Genomic DNA, 22,628 nt, shown 5'->3' with positions numbered 1-22,628 from the left:
AGTTACCATTCCAGCCTCTTATCTTCCTCCTGTAACTCTCCCAGAGATTCTTAACATCCTTTCCCAACCTGAATCACTGTTTTCCCCTTACTATGATAAGAAAAAACCCCAGCTGTACTAGCTATCTTAAATGCTATGCCTTTGAGAATATAAATGTAAAGGTTTGGAGGAAAAATACAGCTTCCTGTTTTCTCTCTGTTATCCTATGGACAGGTATACTCATGCCAACAGGAAAAAATAAGCTTTTAAAAGCTGGCTACACTGAAGTTCTCTATGCCATGGGTTGTTCAGTAAATGAATGAGACTATTTTTACTGAGGATTTACAATGTATTTCTTGAGATTTTAATAGTGTCAATTCTTCCAGCATATAAAAATGAGGTGCACAGACTAATCAGGCTTTTCTATGGCATTGGCTTTTTATAGGTCTTAAGGGAACTCATGAGCCTTACCTATTGCAATACCTATTTGAATACAAAGAAAGGAGAAGATGAAGCAACTGTGAGTTCTATGTGAGTTGTTCAACAGTCATGTTATTGACTTCACTTAACAGATAAAGCTTGTACAAGTACACAGGATTTGCTGGAAGAAAATCAAGGAAGATTCTTTATTTGGTGCTAGATACAAGCATGAAATGAAATAGTGTAGGCCAACAGACTCATTAAAAGGCAAGACACAGGCTTTAATAAGACATTTAAATCTCTTAATGGGCTGAACAGCTAAAGCTCCACATCCAATGAAACCTCAGATACAGGTACCTGGTGGTATTTCATGTAAAACTCCCACCCATCTTTCTTTGTAAGAATTCTACTGTGAAAACATATGTAGCCTATTTATGACTTACTGTTCAGGTAAGCTAGGTGTCAACTATAATGCTAAAGCTTGAAATGTATTCCAGGGCTGATATTGGCATTATGTTTATTTTTAGAAATAAAAGACTCTCAGAGGAGCAATAGTAAACAATAGAGTTTGCACTGCTGAGAGCTATTGCTTCCAACAGTATTTCTGTAAGGAGTTGCAATTTTAGAAAATTTCTTTTTAGAATGTCAGCAAGATATGCAGCATAAAAGGCTGAGATACTACAAAACATGCACATTAACCAGGTTAATGTGTATACTGTAAGAGTATACATTAAAAATGGTAAAAACATGTCCAAACTCATTATAATGACACTAGTGTTTCCTTCCAGGGAGGAAGGGCACAGCTTTAAGACAGTTACTGAAAGAATAAAACTGCTTTTTAAACCAGAGACACTTGACCAAAATGATCCTAAGAACCAAGTATAAAAGAGGCTTTGTATGTAAAAGGGACAGAAGGAAGTAGAAGAAAATCCCTGTGAAACCCCTGAAATTTCTATTTATAAGCAACAGTCCTCTGCTCCTTTCAACTGCTACTGTAGTAAGGGAAAGAGGTTTTGATGAGTAGCCAACAGCCCTTCTGCCACTCTAAGGGTGACAGGAGAACAACCTCCAGCTCTGCTTGTGCTGTGTCAGTGCCCAGCTTTAGTCAGTGTGCAAGAAACCTGATTGGGTTGTGGGATGGTGTGGTGGCTTGGACCACCCAGTACCTCATCTTTCCCCGGTGTTCCAGAACTGTTTGGGGTTTTGGAACCAACACCCTCCTCAACTCTAGTGGACAACACATCCCAATTAATATTGGCTATTTGGACTGGTGGAGGAGACAGCTCCATCCAACTTCCTGCTCCAGAGGACTTGCTTTTGGTAAGTATTTGCAGTTCTGAAAGCCAAACTGAACTGAGCAAGGATTAAGACAGGTAAGCTTCTTTGGAGTTCTCTGATGTTCTTGAAAATACAGTTATGCTGCTTCAAAAAATACTTCACACTCTTACCAGGAAGAGAATACCATCAGGAATAATTATCAGTTCTGTAACAAATCCAATCCTAAATACAACAATCAGAGGAGTGACACAACATGAAGGTTTTTGGACCCAACAGCCTTTTTAAACCTAAACCCAGGCTTTTCAAGTACAAAGCATGCTTAACTCCATTTAATTCAGAAACAACTCAAGGTGCACACTTTTCAGATAAGCATCTATTTGAACCAAAAATGTCAGGACAAAGTGAATAAACAGAACTCTAATTTCATGAAAGATGGTATAGCTCAGTGTAGCATTCTTGCTCTGCTCTTGTGCTTTAACTTGCCTTTTCCAACTTGACTATCAGGATACAGAAGCATGGGTCATAGCCACACATTAAGAATTGATCCTGTCAACAGCTTGTTAGAATGTGGCAAACTGAGTAGGAAAAAATAAACCAACAACCTCTCACTGACAGTTGCCAGTGGTTTTATAATTCAGGTTGTAAATACAAACTATTGTGCAACAAACAAACGTGACAAAGCCTACCTCTGTTAAATTTGTTTATATGATAAAAAAATAAAATATTAAACTGCTTATAGTGCAACATTCTAATAGCATACATAAGTATACCATGCTTTGTAAATTTACTGTTACATTATTTACAGTACATTGCAATGCTTTAAACTAGAGGTGAAATAACAAAAACAGGTAATGGAAAACATTTACATACAGGTATGAGCCTTAATATCGTCCACCAAACTATCCAGTTCACTTTGCAGACTTGTGTGCTGTGCACATTCCTGCCCCCTACTACAGGACACCTTTCTGTCAGTGGTCTGCTCTGTTTGTAGATAGTGGAAAGATGTTTTTAAAACTGCATAGCCTTCAAGCTTTTCTGTTTCTTCAAACACCATTTGCAAGGACAGCTATAAAATACATAAGAACTCTTATTAATTAACCATATCTGATCAATCTGAAAGCTGAGTTCTTGAAATAAGATCAATAAGTTTTCATTTCTGTAGGGCCATACCAAAGCTGAACTTTAAAGCCCTTTTCTAGCAGTCTCTTATTTCAAGAATGGAATTGTATGAGAGGAAAGCAGCTCAAGGATACATTTTTTAAAATTCTGGGTTTAATTGGGAGCTAAGCTCTCAGAACACAAGAAAAAAATATGAGAATGTAGAATTATGTGCTGCCTTATTTAATGTTCCATAAAGCTGCTGTATGCACTGCTCAAGCTGATGAATTAATACAGTAAAAGTGATGCAGGAACTATGCCTACAGTACTTATTTGATATCACTGTCCTTGTACTAGAGAAATAATTATTAATTATAGGAGAATAATTAACTACACAGGGAGAAAGGACTGTCCTCAGAGCCACTGCATACTGCAAGGAGTTATGAAAAATCCAGTGACTATTGAGAAGTGTCTCAAGGACAACTGTCTTTCAAACATAAACAAGACTTAACCACAGAGCTGTTCTTAGGAGTTTGTGACTCATGTCTCTTCTCCTACAACTGCTAAAAGGAAAAATTCTTTCCTCACTTTCTCTGAACAACATCTTTGGAAGAACTTTAGAACACTGCACACCTGTTTCCTAGGCTGCAACAGCCCCAGAAGAACTACTTTAGATGACAACAGTGCTTAAGCAGCAAATAACTACTATTGTCTTATTTACATTTCTGCTTATAGCAGACAGGAGTCATAATAACTTTAGGCTGCTTTTAGGTAGGGGCAGAAAAGTGGAAGTTTGAAATTCAGAATTATCTTTAATTTTTGAGTCTCAGTATTTAAGCTTCATTTTCAGAGAAGACTTTATAATACCTTAGGACAAGATACTGTGCCATACATTTTGTAAATGCTTACTTGTTGGTTCCCAATGCAAGAGAATGGAATCACTTTCTCTACAGTGCATTAGGCAGCTATTAGGCCTATAATGCATTTCAGGAATAGAGAATTTTAACATGTTTTCCTCGGCATTACTCAGATTAAGCTAAGATTTATAAACACTTCAGTAAGAGCTCTAGTCTTCCCAGCAGATGAAAGATGAAAAATCAAAGTATAAAAACACTAATCAATTCCACTGTGCATTATTTCAATAGATTCTCTGTAACTTACAGGCTAACTGTGAAAAAGACTAGCACCCAATACAGAACATTTATGAAATATAGTGATTTGCCCATCATCCCAAGATTTTTGTAGCCTTACCTTCTGTATCTAAAGTAAGTATTTGGGATTTTTTGTTTTGTTTCTCTAACATCCACATTCTTGAGCACTTTGTGCTTGTGCTCTGCGTGGTGATCTCAGCTGTCTCAAGGCAGCATCTCCATACTGAATACCTGAGCCCATTCTTTCTGGATCCAATTCTCCTGATGAGAAACAAAATGGTCACAAGAATATAGATTATGTGCAAATAATACATTCTAAATTAACCATTAACATTAAAGAAAAAAAGCATAATTATATTCTGATCTATTTATGGAGAGATTATCTCAGTTCTATCTGCTTTTTAGGCAATTTCAAACCTGAATCATTTTCTCCTTTAATTTAACCATATGCCCTTGATCATGATGACAAAGCAATCTCAGAGTTAGGCTGCAAACAAGAAATGCATTTGCACTACCTTGAGCAAAAGAAAGGTCTAAAATGTTTTCTGTGAATACAGTTAAAAACTTCCTGCTTTCAGAGGCTCATAGGCAAAGAAAATAGTACTGTAGCTACCAAGCCAAACAAAATTGGATCAATCTGATAAAAGGATTCCGAAAAGAACTGCTCCCCAGGGAAAATGATCAACCTTTCCAGCTTCTGGTATCCACTTCTGCCTACTTCATACCCTCTGTCTCAGAACTGTTCTTATGGCTGTAAGGTGGTCTGGCCAAGAGAGATCCTTATAGTCTACATTTTTGCATGTTTCAATGGATGTGTGCTGGCACAAAAAAAGCCAGGAGCAGTTCACAGAAAATAAGACTTAATTCTGTGGTGGCAGTGCCTCTTTAAAGCAGTCATCAAACTACAGTATTGTGAAAAACTAGCTATACTTTCTGTTTTCATTTGGGTTTTGAGTTTGTTTAGGTTCTTTTTGTTCGTTTGTTTAAAATGAAAGCTGCTGTCTGGCACTGATTTGATGCAGTATTCAGAACATTCATTTGAACGTATAATATCATATTATTTTAATCTAAAAATTTGTGTTTGGCATTGGAAACGTGTAATTAGAATCCAAGACAGACTTTTCGATATGGCCAATACTTAAAACTTTAAAGATATCAAGCAGTTAGAAAAAAGAAAAACTGGAATGCAAATTAGCTGTAATGATATCTAGCACACAGGAGCCTGTCTCTAGCAGAAACCTGCCCACTTGTGTTGAGAAGCTTCTGGTATATTTCTAGATCTGCAAAAGTAAAAATGATTTCAGCTGAGAGGCAGAGAGGTCACTTCAGAGAAACAGTTGCTAGGAAACATCCCTGAAATTTTTAGTATTACCGTTCATACTCTCTTGACTGTATTTCCTGTTAATATGAGAAGCAGAATTTAAGTTATGACTGCCCTGATATTAGGTTTTTATTCTGGACTACAAAAACTGTCTAATGTCAGGCTTGGTATTTATAGGGATGCATCAACCCACAGAACACAGAACCAACACTCAGAGCTGACTTAAGATAAAGAGGTCTAACCTACACTCAGACCTGATTTTAAGGCAAACATCACCCACAATTCACACTACCACCCCTTTTTGGATGTACAGATCTCACTTAGACATCCATTCCTATTAAAGCATATGAGAAGCAGCTAGAAAACAAGTAGGTTATTTTACCAAAATGAAATTTTGGGTTTTTTTGGTTTAATTCTCTTAGAGGACTTTGAACGATGATATTTCCATGTTCACTTTTATTCATTTTCAGATAAAATAAAATATTTTATAAATATAAAACTTAATTTACCTGATTCAATTTTATTGAGTATTTTCCTTGCACACTGTACAAAGGCCTCTTCAACATTCTCCCCTGTTAGAGCACTTGTTTCCAAGAACATCAGCTCTGCATTTGACACAAAAAAAAAATCCTCAAAACAAGTCTGGAACAACAGGTATAGTAATTCAAAGCATGAAAGCCAGGAGCAATCAAAATATTTTTACAGAGATCTACAGTCAAAAAGCATGGTCCAGAAAACTAACTTTTGATGGCAAAACCACAAAAAACATCCTCTAAAATTTCAGGCACCCTAGAAAGCTGGAATCCAAAGATAACCTGGGCTGTGCATGCAAAACTGCACTTGAAACCAAACTTCATACAGTTTCCCATAAACGGAAGTTATATGCAAAAGCATAGCCAGTAACCAGAGTTGGTAGAAAAGACTTTGATTGATAAAAGCAAAACCAGATTTTGCTGATGGGAGGACTGCAGCACAGAAACTCAGACCAAGACTGGCTTTAGCTGACACAGAATCATGTCCTCAGACTGGAAATTCTGAATACTACAGACCAGGTAAGAATTTTCTGAATCCATGCCCTGCACTAAACTCAGTTTTCAATTAATAAAACTCATTGCTTCAAACTGCAGCACATCCCATACAACTTTGTTATCTACAGAGTCTTTAAGATGCTGAAAAATGGGAATTCATGTCCTTCATTTTCTCCTCAGCTATTTGGAGGCAAGGCAACACCTGAAGTTGTATGACATTTCCTACAGAATTTATCTCCACATAGAGGGTATTCTTAAAGGAGCAGCTGTGATTGAAGAACCGCTGCTAATGAGACTTATGTAGTACATGTAGTTTTCACTGCAGGCACCACCTCTCTGGGCCTCAGGTACTGACAGAACTCTTTCCTGTAGACAGGGTACAAAGTACAGCCTAACTGCACAAAAATGTAAATGATCTGAAGGATTATGCATCTTTGAATGCTACATGAAGGTTCTGTACTTACCATTTTCCTGTGCAAACCGGGATGCTTCTAAAAAAGTGACTTCACGATCTGCATCAAGATCCTTTTTGTTTCCACACAATATTATCACAATATTTTGACTTGCTAACATTCTTGCATCCGTCAACCAATTAGTAAGTGCATTGTAGGTTTCCCGGCTGTGCAGGAAATGGAATCCTTTATTAGGACACACTCACTTCTCGTGAACAGATCACCAAACCAAAACTCAGACAGCAAATCTGTGTTTGTGGCAAACAAAATGCTGGTAGTCAGGCGAGGCACCTACACATCTCAGTGTGCCAGTGATGAACTGGGAAGAACATCAAATTCCTTCATGAAAATACTTAAAAGCTCGAGTTTTTAGAAATCAAAATAAAATTAATCACAATATATAAACACGCAATAATAAAATAACCACAATTATAAACACACAATTATAAATTGTAAAAATGTGTTAATGTGAAAAGCTAAAATTTTAAGCTCTTATCTAGTTTTAACCTTTTGTGCATGACATTTTGGGATAACAGAATGAGATACTGTTCCACTTGGAATCCAACTGATATTTAAATTACCAGTGGGATTGTAAGAATTTACAAGGCTTGTGTAATGTGCTTGCCTGAACTTTCACACTGGTGTCAGGACCTACACTGCAGGCAGCCACCCTGCACACGCCACTTGCCATTGTAGCAGTGGTCAGGGAGAAAGCTTTCAAGCACTAACACTGACAGATGATTCCAGCTGCCCTTAAGCACAGAACACAGATTTCAAAGCCTGCTGAGAGAACCCTTCACTCACAGAACAACAAGCAACAACCCAGTGAACCACCCAAAACTCATCTGACAAATATCAGTCAATGGTGGCAGGAAGAATGTGAACACATGTAATGGTAAGGAGTTTTATTGGCTGCCTATAATATAAAAACATTGAAAGATGCAGAGATGAACAGAATTTTGGCCTACAGTTAAAGAACGTGTAGGCAGAGCTAGATTCTCCAGAGGATGACCTTCTATCCCAGCACACTGATCAGCAGCTTCCACAAGACAGGGTGAACCACCTTGGTTAAGGGTGGCTGAAGTTTGCTCTTGTTCCTGTGGCAAGGCTTGCTGAGCCAGTGGCTGCACAGGGGTCCACCATTAGATCAGCAACCGGGGGGCCAATCCCCACAAATTTGTGCAACCCTTTAGGATTGTTCACATCTGACATTCACAATATCTCATGTAAGCAAGTTCCAAAACTGAAATATGCACTGAAACAGAAGTACTTACACTTTCTTTTCTTCCAGCCCAATTTGTTTAGAGCATTAGGTACTTGGGGAAGAATCACTGTACATTAACTGGATCTGGCAGTCTATGAGCAAAGGAGATGCTGGCTTTCTTACCTGGTTATATCATAGACAAGCAAAGCACCTGCAGCCCCTCTGTAGTAACTCCTCGTTACAGACCTGAAATAGAATCACAAATACACATTTTTGTAGTGCCTTCACTGTTTAAAATCTGGGTTAATATAACACAATCTGTATTATGAAATAGAATTCTTATTTACATATTTAAAACAAAACATGTTTTTAGACAATGTTATCAGCTGTGCAGCAGCAGACTAATTACAACCAGCATTTTGATGAAGCACTTTGATTAAATATAGCTGTATGAGGATTCTCAGAGTCCATTATGATCCATGTGGTGCTGAAAGTACCACAAATCATCATAATACAGAACTGGAGGCTGATATCTGGCCAACACACTGAAGAAACCTCGTTAATGAAGACTATATATCACAGCCCAGCTTTATTTAGTCACAACTATATCCAAAGGACTTGTCTGATAGAACACATTTACCTGGACTGCTGCCCAAAACTCACACTTCTACCGTCATTCTCACCTTTGTTAATCAACCCCTCTCCCAAAACAGAGACTTCAGACACATACTCCCTCCCCCCAAAATATATTTAAAAACTGATGTCCTATTTGATGGTGAATGTACCCAGGAATCCATTAGATTTTTACTGAGTTTTATCTATGCCTCAGATGTAGAACACTTAAAATACAGCATTAAAAGTACACTGATTGTTATAAGCTGATAAATTGATTGTTTTTTCTCTAAGAAACTTTAGATATCTCAGTCTTTCTAGAAATGTATTTACCACAATGTATTTGACTGATTTTTTCTTCTTTAATAAAACTGTATATAATTATACTGTGCAATTGCTTTCATGCAGATTTTGAACAGCTTACAGCTTTGTGACATTTATTTATTCCAACCAATAGAAGGTCTCCTAAACATGGAGTTAAGTGCATACTCTTAGTTAAAACAGCTAATTATGAATTTGGCTGGTGAGCAAGATTTTAGGTACCTATTCCACTCATATACCTCAACAGAAAATACCCAATGAAACACAGGGCAGAAACTCAGACCTGTGTCACTGTGTCCAGGTTGGAAGGTGAATATGAAAGCAGACAAACAATTCCACTTTTTCTGCTTACAAGCAGAGATAAATAATATCCACCACTCAGAGCAGCAATTGTACTAACACTTTATAAGATGGCTGAAAGTCATACCTGAACCGTTCTTGTCCTGCTGTATCCCAAATCTGCAATTTGACATATTTACCACCAACATTTATGATCTTTGAACCGAATTCCACTCCTATAGTATGATTTGAGTCATCTTTGACTACGAAAAAAGAAAGAAAACAAAACTTATTTGAAGAATATTTAGAGTGAATAGTTTTTACAAAAAACAATTTAGATATTATCAAAAACTCCTCAGTCTTCAAATTACAAACTTCCTGAACCATCAAATTCAGTGCAGCTCATAAGCTCACTGCCACCACACAGAAATGAATGTTCTTACAATTTTTGACCGTTTAGTCAATTCAAACTTAGTACTAAAAAGGCCTGCTTTAAATAATTTCCAGTTCACTTTAATAGGTAGCAAGATACTTTTTATACACTTTTTTCCAGCTGTGTTTTCTAATACATTGATGCCATTTATAAATACAATTAATGAGAATGCACACAGTCTTGACCATGAGTATGCAAGAGTCAATTCTTCTCTAATGCACAAAGTTAAGATACTTGCTCTATGTATGCTCTTGATATCACAGAATCTCAACAATTTACAGCTGCCCTTACTAGCAGCAAGGGCTTGTTTCAAGTTCACTCAGAATCAAGCCATGTTCCTTAGTGCTTACACATCATTATCCTTAAGTATTCCTCAAGAGATAAGGTGAATTACTGTTTGTTTCAAAAAGACAAAGTCACCTTATTTACAAAGGTTTCTAAATGCATATTATTTTTGTTTAATCTTGATGCCAAATGTACAATCCAACAGAAATTTTTCTTTTATGTTCATCTCTGAATAACATTCCCTATTGAATCTCTATCAGCATTTGTCATAGACCACAGTCCTTAACAAAAAAAACAAAGTTACTATTTATCTCAAAAGATGCTACAGGCTTTCTAAATCTACTTAAGCAATTCAGTTTTCCTTTCATTATTTTTTTCTAAAAGATCCAAGTCTCTACTATATATACAGGGAATCTTGCAGCTGCAAATTATACCTCTCACAGAAACTAAGTCTGTATTTTCACCAACATCTTGTTATATTTATTTGAGAATAACAGAGAGTAATGCTCCATATTAGGCTTTAGATTAAAGACAGTGAGCAATAAGGATTTACAGCATGGTTTTGGACATAATTCTTTACTAAAATCCTCACCTACACAAATAAGAGAATTAGGGGAGCTTCCCTACCAACGACAGGTACTCAGGTAGGCAGAGCCTTTACCTTTGGTACAAGGCCATGGAGAACTCTTACTGTCCTTCATATGTACTTACATTTCTTTTCAATAAATTGGTGTAGCAAACAGGATTTTCCAGTTCCAGCATTTCCTATCACCAAGAACTTAAACAGGAAATCTGAAGATTAAAAGAAAAAAAAATTACTAAATTTTAGTATGGACTCACATTATTGTTACAAGACCAAACCCACCAGCCAGCTATTCTCTTGTAGCTGTTATTTCAAAGAGAAGGGAATAGATGACAAAATTAGCAAAATTGCAATAAATCTGAAGAATTATCTAGTGTCTGCAGTAGTGATGTTACACAGCAAGAACTAAGAATTCTTCTTTATGGAGAGGCAAGAAAGACAAAAACAAAGCAGAAATAGCTGAATCTGAGTTCAGTTAAAATCTGAGTTCAGGTAAATGGTTGGCTTATATTCCAGTAATATGCTTTAAGAGCATGGAAGGTATTAACTACCATCAACACAAATATATAATGATATCATTTCTCAAAATATAAAACTCCAGAGAGGGGTGGTTGTGGTTGGATTTTTTTTTTGTTTTGTTTTTGTTGCTGTGTTTCTTCGGGTTTTTTTTTGTTTGTTTGTTTTTGTGTGGTTTTCTTTTGTTTTTAATTTACATTAATTTGGAATTCTCTATTAACAGTTTAATACTCATACTTTGATTTTAATCATTGCACAGCTGAGACAACCACAGTATTTCTCTGCAAAATTTAGAGGGAAGAAATAGTTTTTATTCTGGGATGCCTAGTTTCACATTTCTTCTACATGTTAAATTAAATACATGTATTTCTGTTACCTATTTATGAGCCATTTATGTCAATGTTCATTGGTAATACACATGTTCAGGATTTATGGCCCATTTCTATTGTTTCAACAGTTACATAAAATGCTTTAATGCTACCACCACAAATCTGCTTTCAGTTTTGCTAAAGACTGAAGAAAGCTCCCTTGTCTTACAGCTCTCAAAAATGATAAACTGATTAGAAAGCTTACAACTGCTTCCCCTAATATACTGCCACCAAGCAACCTTTACAGCTCATGCAAGATTCCCTATTTATTTTTCTACCAGCAGCAGAATTTCTACTCTTTATTGCACTGTTTCTCTAAGAAACAGAACGCAAGGAAAATTACTTAGTTTGCATTATCAACAAAAATAAAAACATTGATTTTGTTAAGAGTGTTCAAAGCTGTCAAGTGGGCTACATGGGTATTGGCCCAGGGGATAGCTGAATAAAAATAAAAATTATGCTAAGTAATTCAAAGACTGATAAAATCCTCTACCAGGACCTTATTTGAGTACTTAGTTTCAAAAATTTAATTTAAGATGCACACAGATCTATGTGCTCATTCCATTTAATGAAGGAGTTACTTGTTATGGTATATCAAACACTCCCTAGCAATGGTAAAAGGAACAAGCAAGTTTGTCAAAGGGTAAGAAGTTTCCCACTGTTAAAAAGACAGGGCTGTAAGTCCTGGAACTGTCTACTGCTCTTTGTCTTCACCTGTCTTCTGGATTTTATTCATATTTAAAATGAGGTAATGTTTACTAAGGATTTGTGCTTTTTTACATTTTGTCCCTCTTGTTTCAAATGCTGTAACAGGCTCGGAATAGTTTCTGAATTTCACCCTTCTCAGAAGATGGCTGTTTCTTGCTCACAAATATGACCATTTACATGCTCAAGACTTTCTGTTCCAAAATCCTTTCATTTGTCACGCCCCCACCCAGCTGCTCATGCTTTCTGGATTAAAAAAAAAAAAAAGTTACAAAAAGGATTTTCCTTCAAAAATTTTGTTAACTCCTCTAAAGAAGGGCCCTTCATGCCACCTCAACTGCAAAACACACTGAAGCTGAGAAGCCTTCACTCTACCAAGTCTTCACTGTTAGCATGAAATGTAGGTATCATAAATAGCCCAATGTGTTAGGCTAAGAAAAAATGCATCTCAAAGAAAGCCAAGTTTCAATTTTTATGGATCAAATATCACTGGTTAGCTGTCTTTTACACCATTTTGTATATTTAAACTATTCTGTGTGTGTGTGTATAATCTCACTGGTTTTATCACTTTTAGAGTACCTCAAAATGCAAGATATTCTGAGACACAGACATTTAAAATAAGCTGTTTCTGATTCTGTCATTTTTCCAAACATAAATCTGAAATCCAACCAAAACTGGTTCTACTTTATATCTGGTGAATGCTGTTTGTCAGATTTTCTCCTTAAAAACAATTATAAAATTTATGTTTACCTTCCTTTTTCTCCAACAGAAGCCTCATGTTATTGACAGTGGTACCACAGCTACTGCAAACCTAAAACAGGGAAAGGCTAAACCCAAAACTCTATTCCCTCACTAATTTGCACTGTCACTGCAAGCACTGGCTGTCAGGTGTGGCTCGGGAAGGTGAATTTGTGCAGCCCACAAACCCACAGTGAGCAGCAAATGGAGCACACTGCTCCCTTCTGCACAGACAGGCTGCAGGCCACCCAGGCCTTGGGACAGCCAGGTCACTGCTCTGGAGGAGCAGCACAACAGCAGAGTATTTTCCCCTCAGGTGTTTCAAGTTGAGGTGCTTTATATTTTGTTCTGAAAGCAACAGTGCTATTTGGGGATTTTATATTAATGTCTTCAAATTGATAATATCTTTTAGCAGCACTCCTAATTTCTATCCAGATTCTACTGTGCCAGACAAATTTAAGAGACTCTCTCCTACAAATAAACTGCTTAGATGCCAGTTCAATGCCTGCTTACTTAGTAGACAAAAAAATAAATTTCTATCTGACAAAACAGCAAACGGGCTTTTTAAGATGAAACTTGAAACTAGTCACAATTAACTTTTTCCATAGGATGAAAATAAGAGAAATGTGTTTTAGTCCACTTCATAAAATGAAAATGTCAGCTTTCTAACAAAAAATTTAAAACCTTTCTGCACCAAAGGCAGCAATGTTTCCAAACATATGTAGACTTTAAGACACTGCTACCTTCACAAACATAGCCATGCTTTTACCCTTTTAAACTCCAATTTTATGTAGATTATTCAAACTAACAAAAAGCTTTTAGCCTTATGTCATCAGTTTATCCATGAGCACTGGAAAAACCATATTTCTGTGGTTCAGGAAATACGGAATACTCTGCACATTTAATCAACTGCAAAGAAGGACAAGAAAAAGGCTTTGCCAGTACCAAATGTTAAAAATACCAAGATTTAACAAACTTTTAAGCTCACAGCCCAGCCTATTAACAAATAAGGTAATACCATGTAAGAACAGGGAGAACATTTTTAATCTTGTTATTCTGCAACTTCTTTCTTATAATGTCATTCTATATGACAACTGGTACCACATCAACTACATTTTTATTACTTATTTTAGCACATGATTTAGGATACAAAATGTTTTCTCTTTAAGCTGTACAAATGTATGTAAAATTTAGCACAGCTTGGAAGCAGAGAAATCAAATGAGATTGGGCAGACAGCTTCTTTTAGACCATCACTGTGGACTCAAACTTTATATATTCATTCTTGGCAATTTCAGCAAATGCAACTCACATTCTAGTGTTTGCATTACTGCTTAATTGCTCTGTGTGTTTTCCTTTTTGGTGTCCTCTTCCCAGAGGAGTTAGTTCACTTCATTTCATAGCTTTTTTTTATCTCCTTTTTTTTCCCCTATTGACAAAGCAGCTCAGAGCTCCAGCATTCCAGTCAGCTGCCAACGCTGTCACCCTAGAGAAACTTTTCTTTTGAGTTCTGTTGTTCCTCCTTCATAGAAAAGCTGAAAAGCAACATCATTCAGATGTTACAAATGCTTGCTGCCATGCTGGCTACTGAAAAGGTCTAGAAAAGTTAAAGCACTTTGCCTTTAAATAAGATTGTCTTTATACAGAATGGATTTAGGATCAAAACTGAACTGAACTGCTAAAGGGAAGGAAGGTTACAAAACAGGCACCACAGAAATCATAAGGAGATGAAATGCAGCATAGCATGGCTGTTTAAGGAAATAAAGCATTATAAAGAATCAGCTTACTCCCCCCTGAGAGCTACAGGCATCACCTGATCCCAAACAGGGTAGGGGGTGCAGGAGATAAAACATTTTCTAGCACAGCCAAAAAGGAATACAATTGTGGCTTCACCCTAAAGATGCACCAGCAGCACAAGCTGTTAAACTACATGAATGACATAATATCTTTTGTGTTTGTTTTTTTCTTTTGGGGGTGGTGGTGCAGTGTGAGCTGAGGGGAAAGGAGAAGAGAGACAATTGTGGGCTTTGACTCAAGCACCAGCAAAAACAGATGGTTGATGTGGCAACCACCCCCAGACATCCAACCTCCTCCTCTGACTGAGGTCTGCTCCCGCAGAAGAAACAGTCAAACTGCTTCTGAGACACTGTAGCTCAGTCCTCAACATGCAATGAAGATTAAATTGTTTCCTTCACCCTGCTAATACAGTAGGGTAGGGGGGAGTCCGATATTGTATCCTCAATCAGAGTTGAAATCCTCCCAACTCCTTGCTGTGGAGCAGAATCACATGGTACTGCTAACTTTGATTTGATTCACTCACGCTGACCCTTTGGAAACTCTCCCATTCATGGCACAGGGCAGGAGGAAAGAGTGCTCTGAAGCATTCCCAGCGGCACAGGCTGCCTCTAAATGAGAGGAGGAGCTGTTCCCACTGCTTACTCCTTTCTCTAGCAGAAAGTTAACCAGATAAACAGGTAGAACAGATCAACCTGCCTCTATTCCAATCTGCAAAAAGAAAGCTTCAGAGAGGGAAGCTCTGCTTTCTTACAAGTGAGAGCTGTGCTCTCTAAGGAATAAAACCAGATTTTAAACAAACTGAAGACCGGGGTGATAAATGCAAATACCATCAGGTAAATGGCATGGGATGGGATGGTGATAAAATGGCAAATCAAATTGTCCAGACCAAACAGAATTATTTTCAGATGGATGGAAAGACTATACACTCTCTGAATATGACCGAGACTGGTAAACTTATGTGACCAGACTGGGATTTGCAGATGCTGATGGAAAAAATGCAAGGAACTAAGGAATGAAGAGATTTGACTTGAATCTTACACATTGCATTTATTCAATGCTAGTACAACTTCCATCCTTCTACTATTTAAAATCCAAAAGTGGCTTTGCATTTATTTATTAAGAATAAGTGACTTTTCGTCAGGCTGTCTTTACCACAAAAACATGTATATTTTGCACTGGGAAGTGTGCTAAAACATGCATGTGTTGTTATATTGCAATTATCTACACAACTGCCATTACATCTCAGAAAACTTGAGTTCTAAGAGTTTTCCTATGAATAAGAGATTTGTTTCCACTGTTAAATGTCAAACTTCTAAAAGAATGACCCTTTTCTCCCAAAAGCAGCAGGAAAATGTTCTTTCTAAACCCAATCTCAAAATTCATGGAGTTATCTCATATTCAAGTTTGGTTTGGTTTTGGGAATAAATTGAACACATAAGAATTGAATAGACACGGAATTAAACACATAAATTATTGAACAGATAAGAAAGCTAAGAACAGAAGATACCCAAGTGATGTAATAGATCTGCAGGAGTGAAAATATGAATTGTAAGCAAAATTTAGTGTCAAGACTGAGAAGCTGCAGAACTTTGTTTGAAAAGAAGGAAGAGACAAGAAACTCAATAATTGACAGAATGAGTTGTGAAAAGTGAGTGAACAGAAAACCTTCAAAGAAGACAGAATTTGACATGGAGGAAGAAACTAAGGGAGGAAAAAACCCAGGAGACATGAAATTAACAGCAGTTGCCAGTGGAAAGACTCTTTATTCCCTATGGATTGAGAAAAATATTTAAAAAATAAGGCCCCTTTCAAACCTCACAGCAAAATTAAAGTCATATAAAAGGCAGACAGCAAAATGCCATTGGGAAGCAAAACACCAACCCAACCACCAACTAGTTTCCTGAGCCTATCTGTATGGGATAAAAAGCTTGAGGTTACATAAGCAAAATGATACTAATTCAGGTGACAAGAAAAATCTAATGAATGGCTAAGGACTTAGAAGCTACAGGGATTCCAGGAGGGGATACAGTGACCCCCAGTCTCAGCCACCAGGAGGAAACTGACCTAGTACTGCTCCCATCCTCCATGGCCATTGGAATAGCTGGCCAGCAACAAACCACTCTTTGCTAGGACAGTGAGCACATGAAATCCGGAGAGATCATCAAGCACAGAAGATCCATAATTTAATCACATGGCACTGCTAACTTTGATTTGTCAATGGGGCTGCTACATATGTGGGCAGGACACTGCAGAATTAGTTACTGACTACTGTTACAGTCAGAGATTGCAGAGGTATTAGGTAAACTTCATGCTATAGCTTAGCTTCTATTCTTCTGTGTTCTCTAGAGCCTGATGCTCTCAAGCCCTCTAGCTCTGAATTTCTTGTAGCCTGTGAGTGCACAGGACAAACACAGAAACTCCAAAAGGTAATACATCAAACAAGTATTAAACAAATAGGAGGAACAACCCACAACTACAAAGCTTCCATTTCAAGGGCTTGCTTTCTTAGATACCAAAATAATATTAAAGTATCCACAGCTCCAGTGGGGTTACTATCCCTACTCTGGATCACTGGAATAATGCAAAAAATGTTTCAATGTTCTGGTTTAAGATACCCATCATCTATGTGGCTTACCTAGCATTATTACAGCATGAAAGGAGGAGCACCACTGAAATGCTGTCATCTCTGGTTTTCTACCAACTCTTTTGGTAGAGACCACCATAAGCATGGCCAAAATGATCCCAGTTCTAGATCACAGGAGTACAGAGTATGAAGAACTTGTTTAAACTCAAATCTAGGTGGACAAAGCACAGCCCTCTGGTTGCTACATGTAACTTTGACCTGTTTCTAGAACAGGTGGACAAAAGAAGCAGGGTTTGAGTATCCTAATGTTGGCACTTCAAGGGCTGCCCCACACTCTTGCCTCTTTCTGCCCCTTAGCTCTGTGCATTTGCTGTACACCGAAGCACTGACCAGTAGGACAGAACATCAAGCACTGATGACTACAGTATTGAAAATAAAATGGCAATCAGGTCACTTGGCCAAATGCTGATGGACACCCCAACCTCCAGAGTTTCCAGAGTTATTGTGTCCAATTTTGCTTTGATTATTCAATTATTTCCGATTCAATTCTGATCCTACTCTCATGGACTAGGAATATGAACCTACCACATGGCTTTAAAATATGTTTATTTGTACAACAGCATCTTTATATTGGAAAATATCACAGAACTGTATGGTATGGAAAGGGTAGAAAAGAAATCTATTCAAAGCAGAGATTTAAGTAAAATTATAAAGAAAAGAAATTAATACTATTCAGTTGCTTCTCATCTCCTCCACCTAGCCAGCAATACCAGCTCTGCTTGCCTCTTCGACTCCCCACTTCTCTTTGATGCTTCCTAGCGACGCGCTGGACACACCCAGTCAGTGCCCGCACTCCGACTTACTCCATCGGATGTTTCCTACCAGCAGCAGTCGGACACCCATTCCAGCACAGGGACAGACGAGCATACCCACTGATCTTCTTCTCCCAACACACTCCCACAATCAACTCCTTCTGACGCCTGCACGTCTAAGACAGCAGGACCGAATCCTTAACTTGACGGCAGAGGCGCCCCGGTCTCCAGGTAAAGCAGGGGCAGCTTTGCCCAGCGGACAGGCACCGCAAGTTTCCCGCTGCACTCCCGGACCACAACAAGCAGCGCCCAAGCCGCTCCCTGCAGGAAAACTCCGAGCGCTCCTGCCGGGCCGGCCACGGGCGGGGCAGGCGCTGGGGGCTCAGGGCAGCGGCGGGCACAGGGGCCCGCCCGAGCCCGGGGAGCCCTCACGCCGCACCGGCTCCTTCCCCGCTCCTCAGGGGCCCTGCCCGGCCCCGGGCCCGCTCCCCCGCAGGGGAGGAGGGAGACGGAGAAGGGGATTCCCTCACCCCGCCCCCGGCTCCTACCGTAGGTCTCGGACATGGCACTCTGCGACATCCCGGGAGGGGTGACCCCCGCCGCCGCTGCTCGCTGCCCGCCCCGCCCGGGCTCGGCGCTGCCGGCGGAGGGAACCGAACAGGCCCCGCCGCCCGGGCCCGGCTCAGCCCCGCCCAGCCCCGCCCCGCTCGCGCCGCTGCCGCCGCCGCGCAGGCGCGCCCGTGCCCGGCGCCCACCCCGCCTCCCCGCGCAGGCGCAGCAGCGGCCCCGCCCCCAAACACGGCGCACGTGCCCGGGGTGCTCCCGCCCGCTCCCCTCACGGGGAAGGCGGCGTCGGGAACGCGCTCCCTCAGCGCCCGGGGGATGGCGGCGTCGGGAACGCGCTCCCTCAGCGCCCTGGGGATGGCGGCGGCCCCAACGCGGGCTCCTTACCCGTGCGCAGCACCGAGTCACACATCGAGGCGCTGCTCCCGCCGTTCTCCAGCTTTTATTCCTGTAGGCGCCAAGCAGGGATCCGGGCGGTGACCCGCGAGAGGCTGGCTCCCCGGTCACCGAAACGTCACGCTATTTATACATTTTAAGAAACAAAGGCTCCAGCGTTCCTTGGTTACAAGTTACACAGCTTTTTTTAAAATTAGCTCTCAAACCCCTGTTTGCTCGTCATTCCTGTCCTTTCTCACGGTAATTATTCCTCAGGCGCAGTTCTGCTCTCCTTCCGAGCCTGTGGTCGGTTTTGGGTAGGTGGTCAGTGAGTCGCGATCTCCCACTGCCGGAATTGCCTTTTCCCCAGGCACTGCTCCGTCCTGACTTCGCTCCTGGCTGGAGTACAGACAGCCCATTCATCCTGGGATTGTCTTCTCTTTTCTTCGTAACAAAAGAGAAGACAAGTATACAATGTTGGCCGAGTATACAATGTTCCTAGTGCAATTGCTTAATTGTAACTGCGCATTAGCTACTGATAACAGCAACAAAAAGTTGCAAAGTTTGCTTCAAATCTTCCGGGGCTAGGCAGCAGCAGTGCCTGGCCTGCATTACTCTTTACTGTCTTTACTCCCCCGGCAGCCCTGGTTAGTCTGGCAGCAAATGGCAACACAGTTCCCACCGCAACAGCCTTTCCATCTATGCCATTCCTAAATAATACTTGGATACTAATGTATCCTCCACATTTTCCTTTCTTCCAATCCTTAAAAAAATTCCACTTCTCTTATTTCCTCTTCTGTTATTTCTGGCTATTTTTATCTTCTTGCTCACAGCTTCCCATCCTTTCCACTTCTCCTTCATCTCCCAAGCTGTAGGAAAAACTGCCTCTGCCTATCCCAGCCACCTCCTTGCCAAGTCCTCAGCCGGTCAGAGGTCAGCTTTGAAGTTTCCGTCTCCAATCAGTGGAACAAAATGTGCTGAGCCAGCACCAAGAGCCCCTCAGAGAATCTGCTGATTGTTCTTCTTGTTGTGGGTACATACAGACAAAGAAACTAGCCAGAGTTTTTGAAGAATCAACTCCTTAATGAGTTCAAACTATTAACAGTAATTGGAGGTTGTGTAAACAGGTCCCCGAAGTCAGCACAGCCCTGGTGCACAGAGGATATTGAGGCCTAAGATGTCACATGTGAATGTTTCTCTGGAGCATCTGCTCTCCAAAATGCCGTGGAAAGCTGAAGGGCCTTCACATGAGCTGCACAGACCTCAGTATGTCACAGATGTGAGCTTTGTGTCTGAAAGCTGTCCCCCAAAATGGTACATTCTGAGGCTCAGGATGGACTTTAAAGAAGTTTGGTCTAATATCACCAAATCCCTCATAGATGTTGGTTATTTTTGCTCAACCCCCCTGTCCCCACCCCCAGAAAGCAAACCAAATGACTCAAAAAATCCCCCATCAAACCCAAAAAACAAACTGAATGTCTTAACCAAAAAGATCCCCAAAGATACTGAAGTAAACAGATTTTACTAGATTACTAAAAATACATCATGGTATATCCAAGAACAAGGGGATTTAGACCTCTTGCACTGTATAAACTTTAGGTTAAGGGGTAAATTAGTCTTGTTTTTTTATTCTGTGTATCTTGCAAGGTGACTTTGTTTTATGGAGTTTATATTTGATAAATGTGTCATTGTGTTAACACCACATTCCTTTGCTTCCAATCACTCTTGATAAGTTTACATTCATCTATCAATAAAATACATCAAAATTGTAAAGGTTTCCATAAAATCTATTAGTTTAATATTGAAGAGGAAAGTGGAGGTTGGGAAAATATTAAAGCAAAGACAGGAGAACATGAGAGATGAATAGGATTTGATGGCTTAGAAATTTTGTCTTGAAGAATAAATTAGAATAAATAGTAAAATTCAGAAATAATAAAGACTGCACTAGGCTAGAAAATATATAGCTGATACCTCAGCAATTTGAGAATGTCGGTCCTGTATGTTAATAAAGCCATTCTTTCTGAGTAATAAACAATAGTAGCTAGAATTGGCCTTGTTAGTATCTATCTTAAGTACAAAGGTGAAAAGGAAAAAAAAAAACAACACAAAGCCAAATGTTTAATTCACATGATTTCTGTTGACTACATCTGCTAGAAAATTTTGGCTTATGTAAAAAGAGATCTATTATATCAAATTGGATTCGCACATCACACACTTCCTCAAATTACTTTCACCCCAGTTACTGTGCCTAAAACTGGTTGTGGTTGTAAAATTGCTGCTTAGGAGGTCATGTAAGGTTTCCCGAAATGTCCTAATCTCATTTTTTTACTGGTTTTTACTGACCAGTGTACCATAAATAGGAAGGGAAGAGGACCCACAAGATCTCACGGGAGCCAGATTCAGGGTGGGGTATTCTGTGAAGTCTCTGCCAAAATAAAATAAAATGACTCAGGGATTTGCAGGTTTGGACACAGCTTTTGATGACCTAGCACTGCAAGGGGCCAGATCCTTTTGTTTTCTTTTGCCTTTCCTTTCCCTTTTTGTGTGAGGGAGCAAAGTTCAGTTTGTGACTGAAGTTGGGCTGTGCTTTTGACTCAGCGTCACCACAGGCTGCAGTCTGGGAGCACAGCTGCAGATGGGATGGGCTTTTCCTTGAGGGAGTGGCAGGGATGGCTCGCTCTGCTCTGAAGGTGGCACTGCAAGGCTGTGAGGAAGGCACTGCACCAGCCGGACGCTGCTGCTCTCTGTCAGTTGTGGCTGTGGCTCGCAGTCCAGCCTGGCATGCTCAGGTAAAATGGGAATAATGTATTCTGCTGCTCTTTCCTGTTCCTTGCGTGCTGAATACGGAAAGCAACCCAGCGTATGTGGAAGCTGCTCTATCTGAAGCAGCAATGAATGTGACTCCAGCAGCCCAAATGCAATCTGAAGTCGAGTGATTGACACTCTGAGGAGCCTCTGAGATTGCCATGACCTCCTTGCACGCAGTGCTCTTGGCCAGCTGACTTCATCTGAAAACAACTGGGGTCATCTGAACATCGTCATCTTCAGCTCCCACTGGAACTGCCTTCGATCTGTGAACACTTTTGTCAATGTGAGCACGTCCATTAGCAGCTACTAGCACTGAAATCAGCACTAGGCAGATGTTGCATCACTCTTTCAAGCACAAAGTGACATCTATGTATTTCAAATGACAAGAAATGCAGCAGTCTTTCTCATTGGATTAGAACCTTGCTTTTAAAAGGACCTCAACACACTTCACAGGGTGTGTAGGTAGTCTGAAGTCCTGATCCTCAGGGGTCCTAGGAGAATCTGAGGATCCTCAAGGGACCAAGCACCTAGGAGGTGTAAACTGGTTCAGTCCTGTCGCTGTGATATTTTCTGAAAAATCCTTTTGCCAGGATTTCTTCTCTGGGAAGTTGAGAAGCCTCAGAGAAAAATGTAAATAATTACCTGATTGCTTCTCCTGCGTTTTGCTTCTTTGGAATGTGGTAGGTGATTCTTTCATTGGTTCCATATGAATTGTGTTTTCTTAATGACCAATCACAGCCAACTATGTTGGACTCTGAGGAGTCACGACCTTCTATTATCATTCCTTTCTAGCCTTCTGATGTATCCTTTCTCTTTCTTAAGTATAGTTTTCGTATATGATATGATATGATATGATATGATATGATATGATATGATATGATAAAATAATAAATCAGCCTTCTGATAACTTGGAGTCAAA

General features: G+C 39.7%; 1 protein-coding gene across 2 annotated transcripts; it reads right to left on the bottom strand.

Moving 5' to 3' along the window:
* Window positions 1-576: 576 nt before the first annotated feature.
* RAB4A (RAB4A, member RAS oncogene family) lies at window positions 577-18,621 on the bottom strand. Of its 2 annotated transcripts, none has more exons than XM_063151649.1 (8): window positions 18,511-18,621; window positions 10,573-10,653; window positions 9,292-9,406; window positions 8,115-8,177; window positions 6,740-6,894; window positions 5,757-5,852; window positions 4,027-4,187; window positions 577-2,743 (listed from the first exon to the last, which is right to left on the bottom strand). In XM_063151649.1, exons 1-7 carry the CDS (start codon window positions 18,539-18,541, stop codon window positions 4,072-4,074), a joined length of 657 nt encoding a protein of 218 aa, XP_063007719.1. In that variant the 5' UTR covers window positions 18,542-18,621; the 3' UTR covers window positions 577-2,743; window positions 4,027-4,071. The 2 variants fall into 2 exon arrangements, with proteins under 2 accessions (XP_063007719.1, XP_063007718.1); XM_063151648.1 differs by lacking the exon at window positions 18,511-18,621 and adding an exon at window positions 18,014-18,068.
* Window positions 18,622-22,628: the final 4,007 nt, after the last annotated feature.

Source organism: Melospiza melodia, chromosome 3, assembly GCF_035770615.1.
Source record: "Melospiza melodia melodia isolate bMelMel2 chromosome 3, bMelMel2.pri, whole genome shotgun sequence".
NCBI lineage: Eukaryota > Metazoa > Chordata > Aves > Passeriformes > Passerellidae > Melospiza > Melospiza melodia.
This window is presented reverse-complemented; position numbering and strand designations above follow the sequence as displayed.

Bases quoted from the DNA above. Each gene is read 5' to 3' on its own strand.
- RAB4A (XM_063151648.1), bottom strand. From the start codon at position 18,053: ATGGGTGTCCGACTGCTGCTGGTAGGAAACATCCGATGGA. The intron at 10,654-18,013 runs GTAAGTCGGAGT...TTTAATCTTCAG, and splicing joins GGTAGGAAACATCCGATGGA to ATTTCCTGTTTAAGTTCTTG. The intron at 4,188-5,756 runs GTAAATTAAGTT...GTTTCTCATCAG, and splicing joins ACTCAATAAAATTGAATCAG to GAGAATTGGATCCAGAAAGA.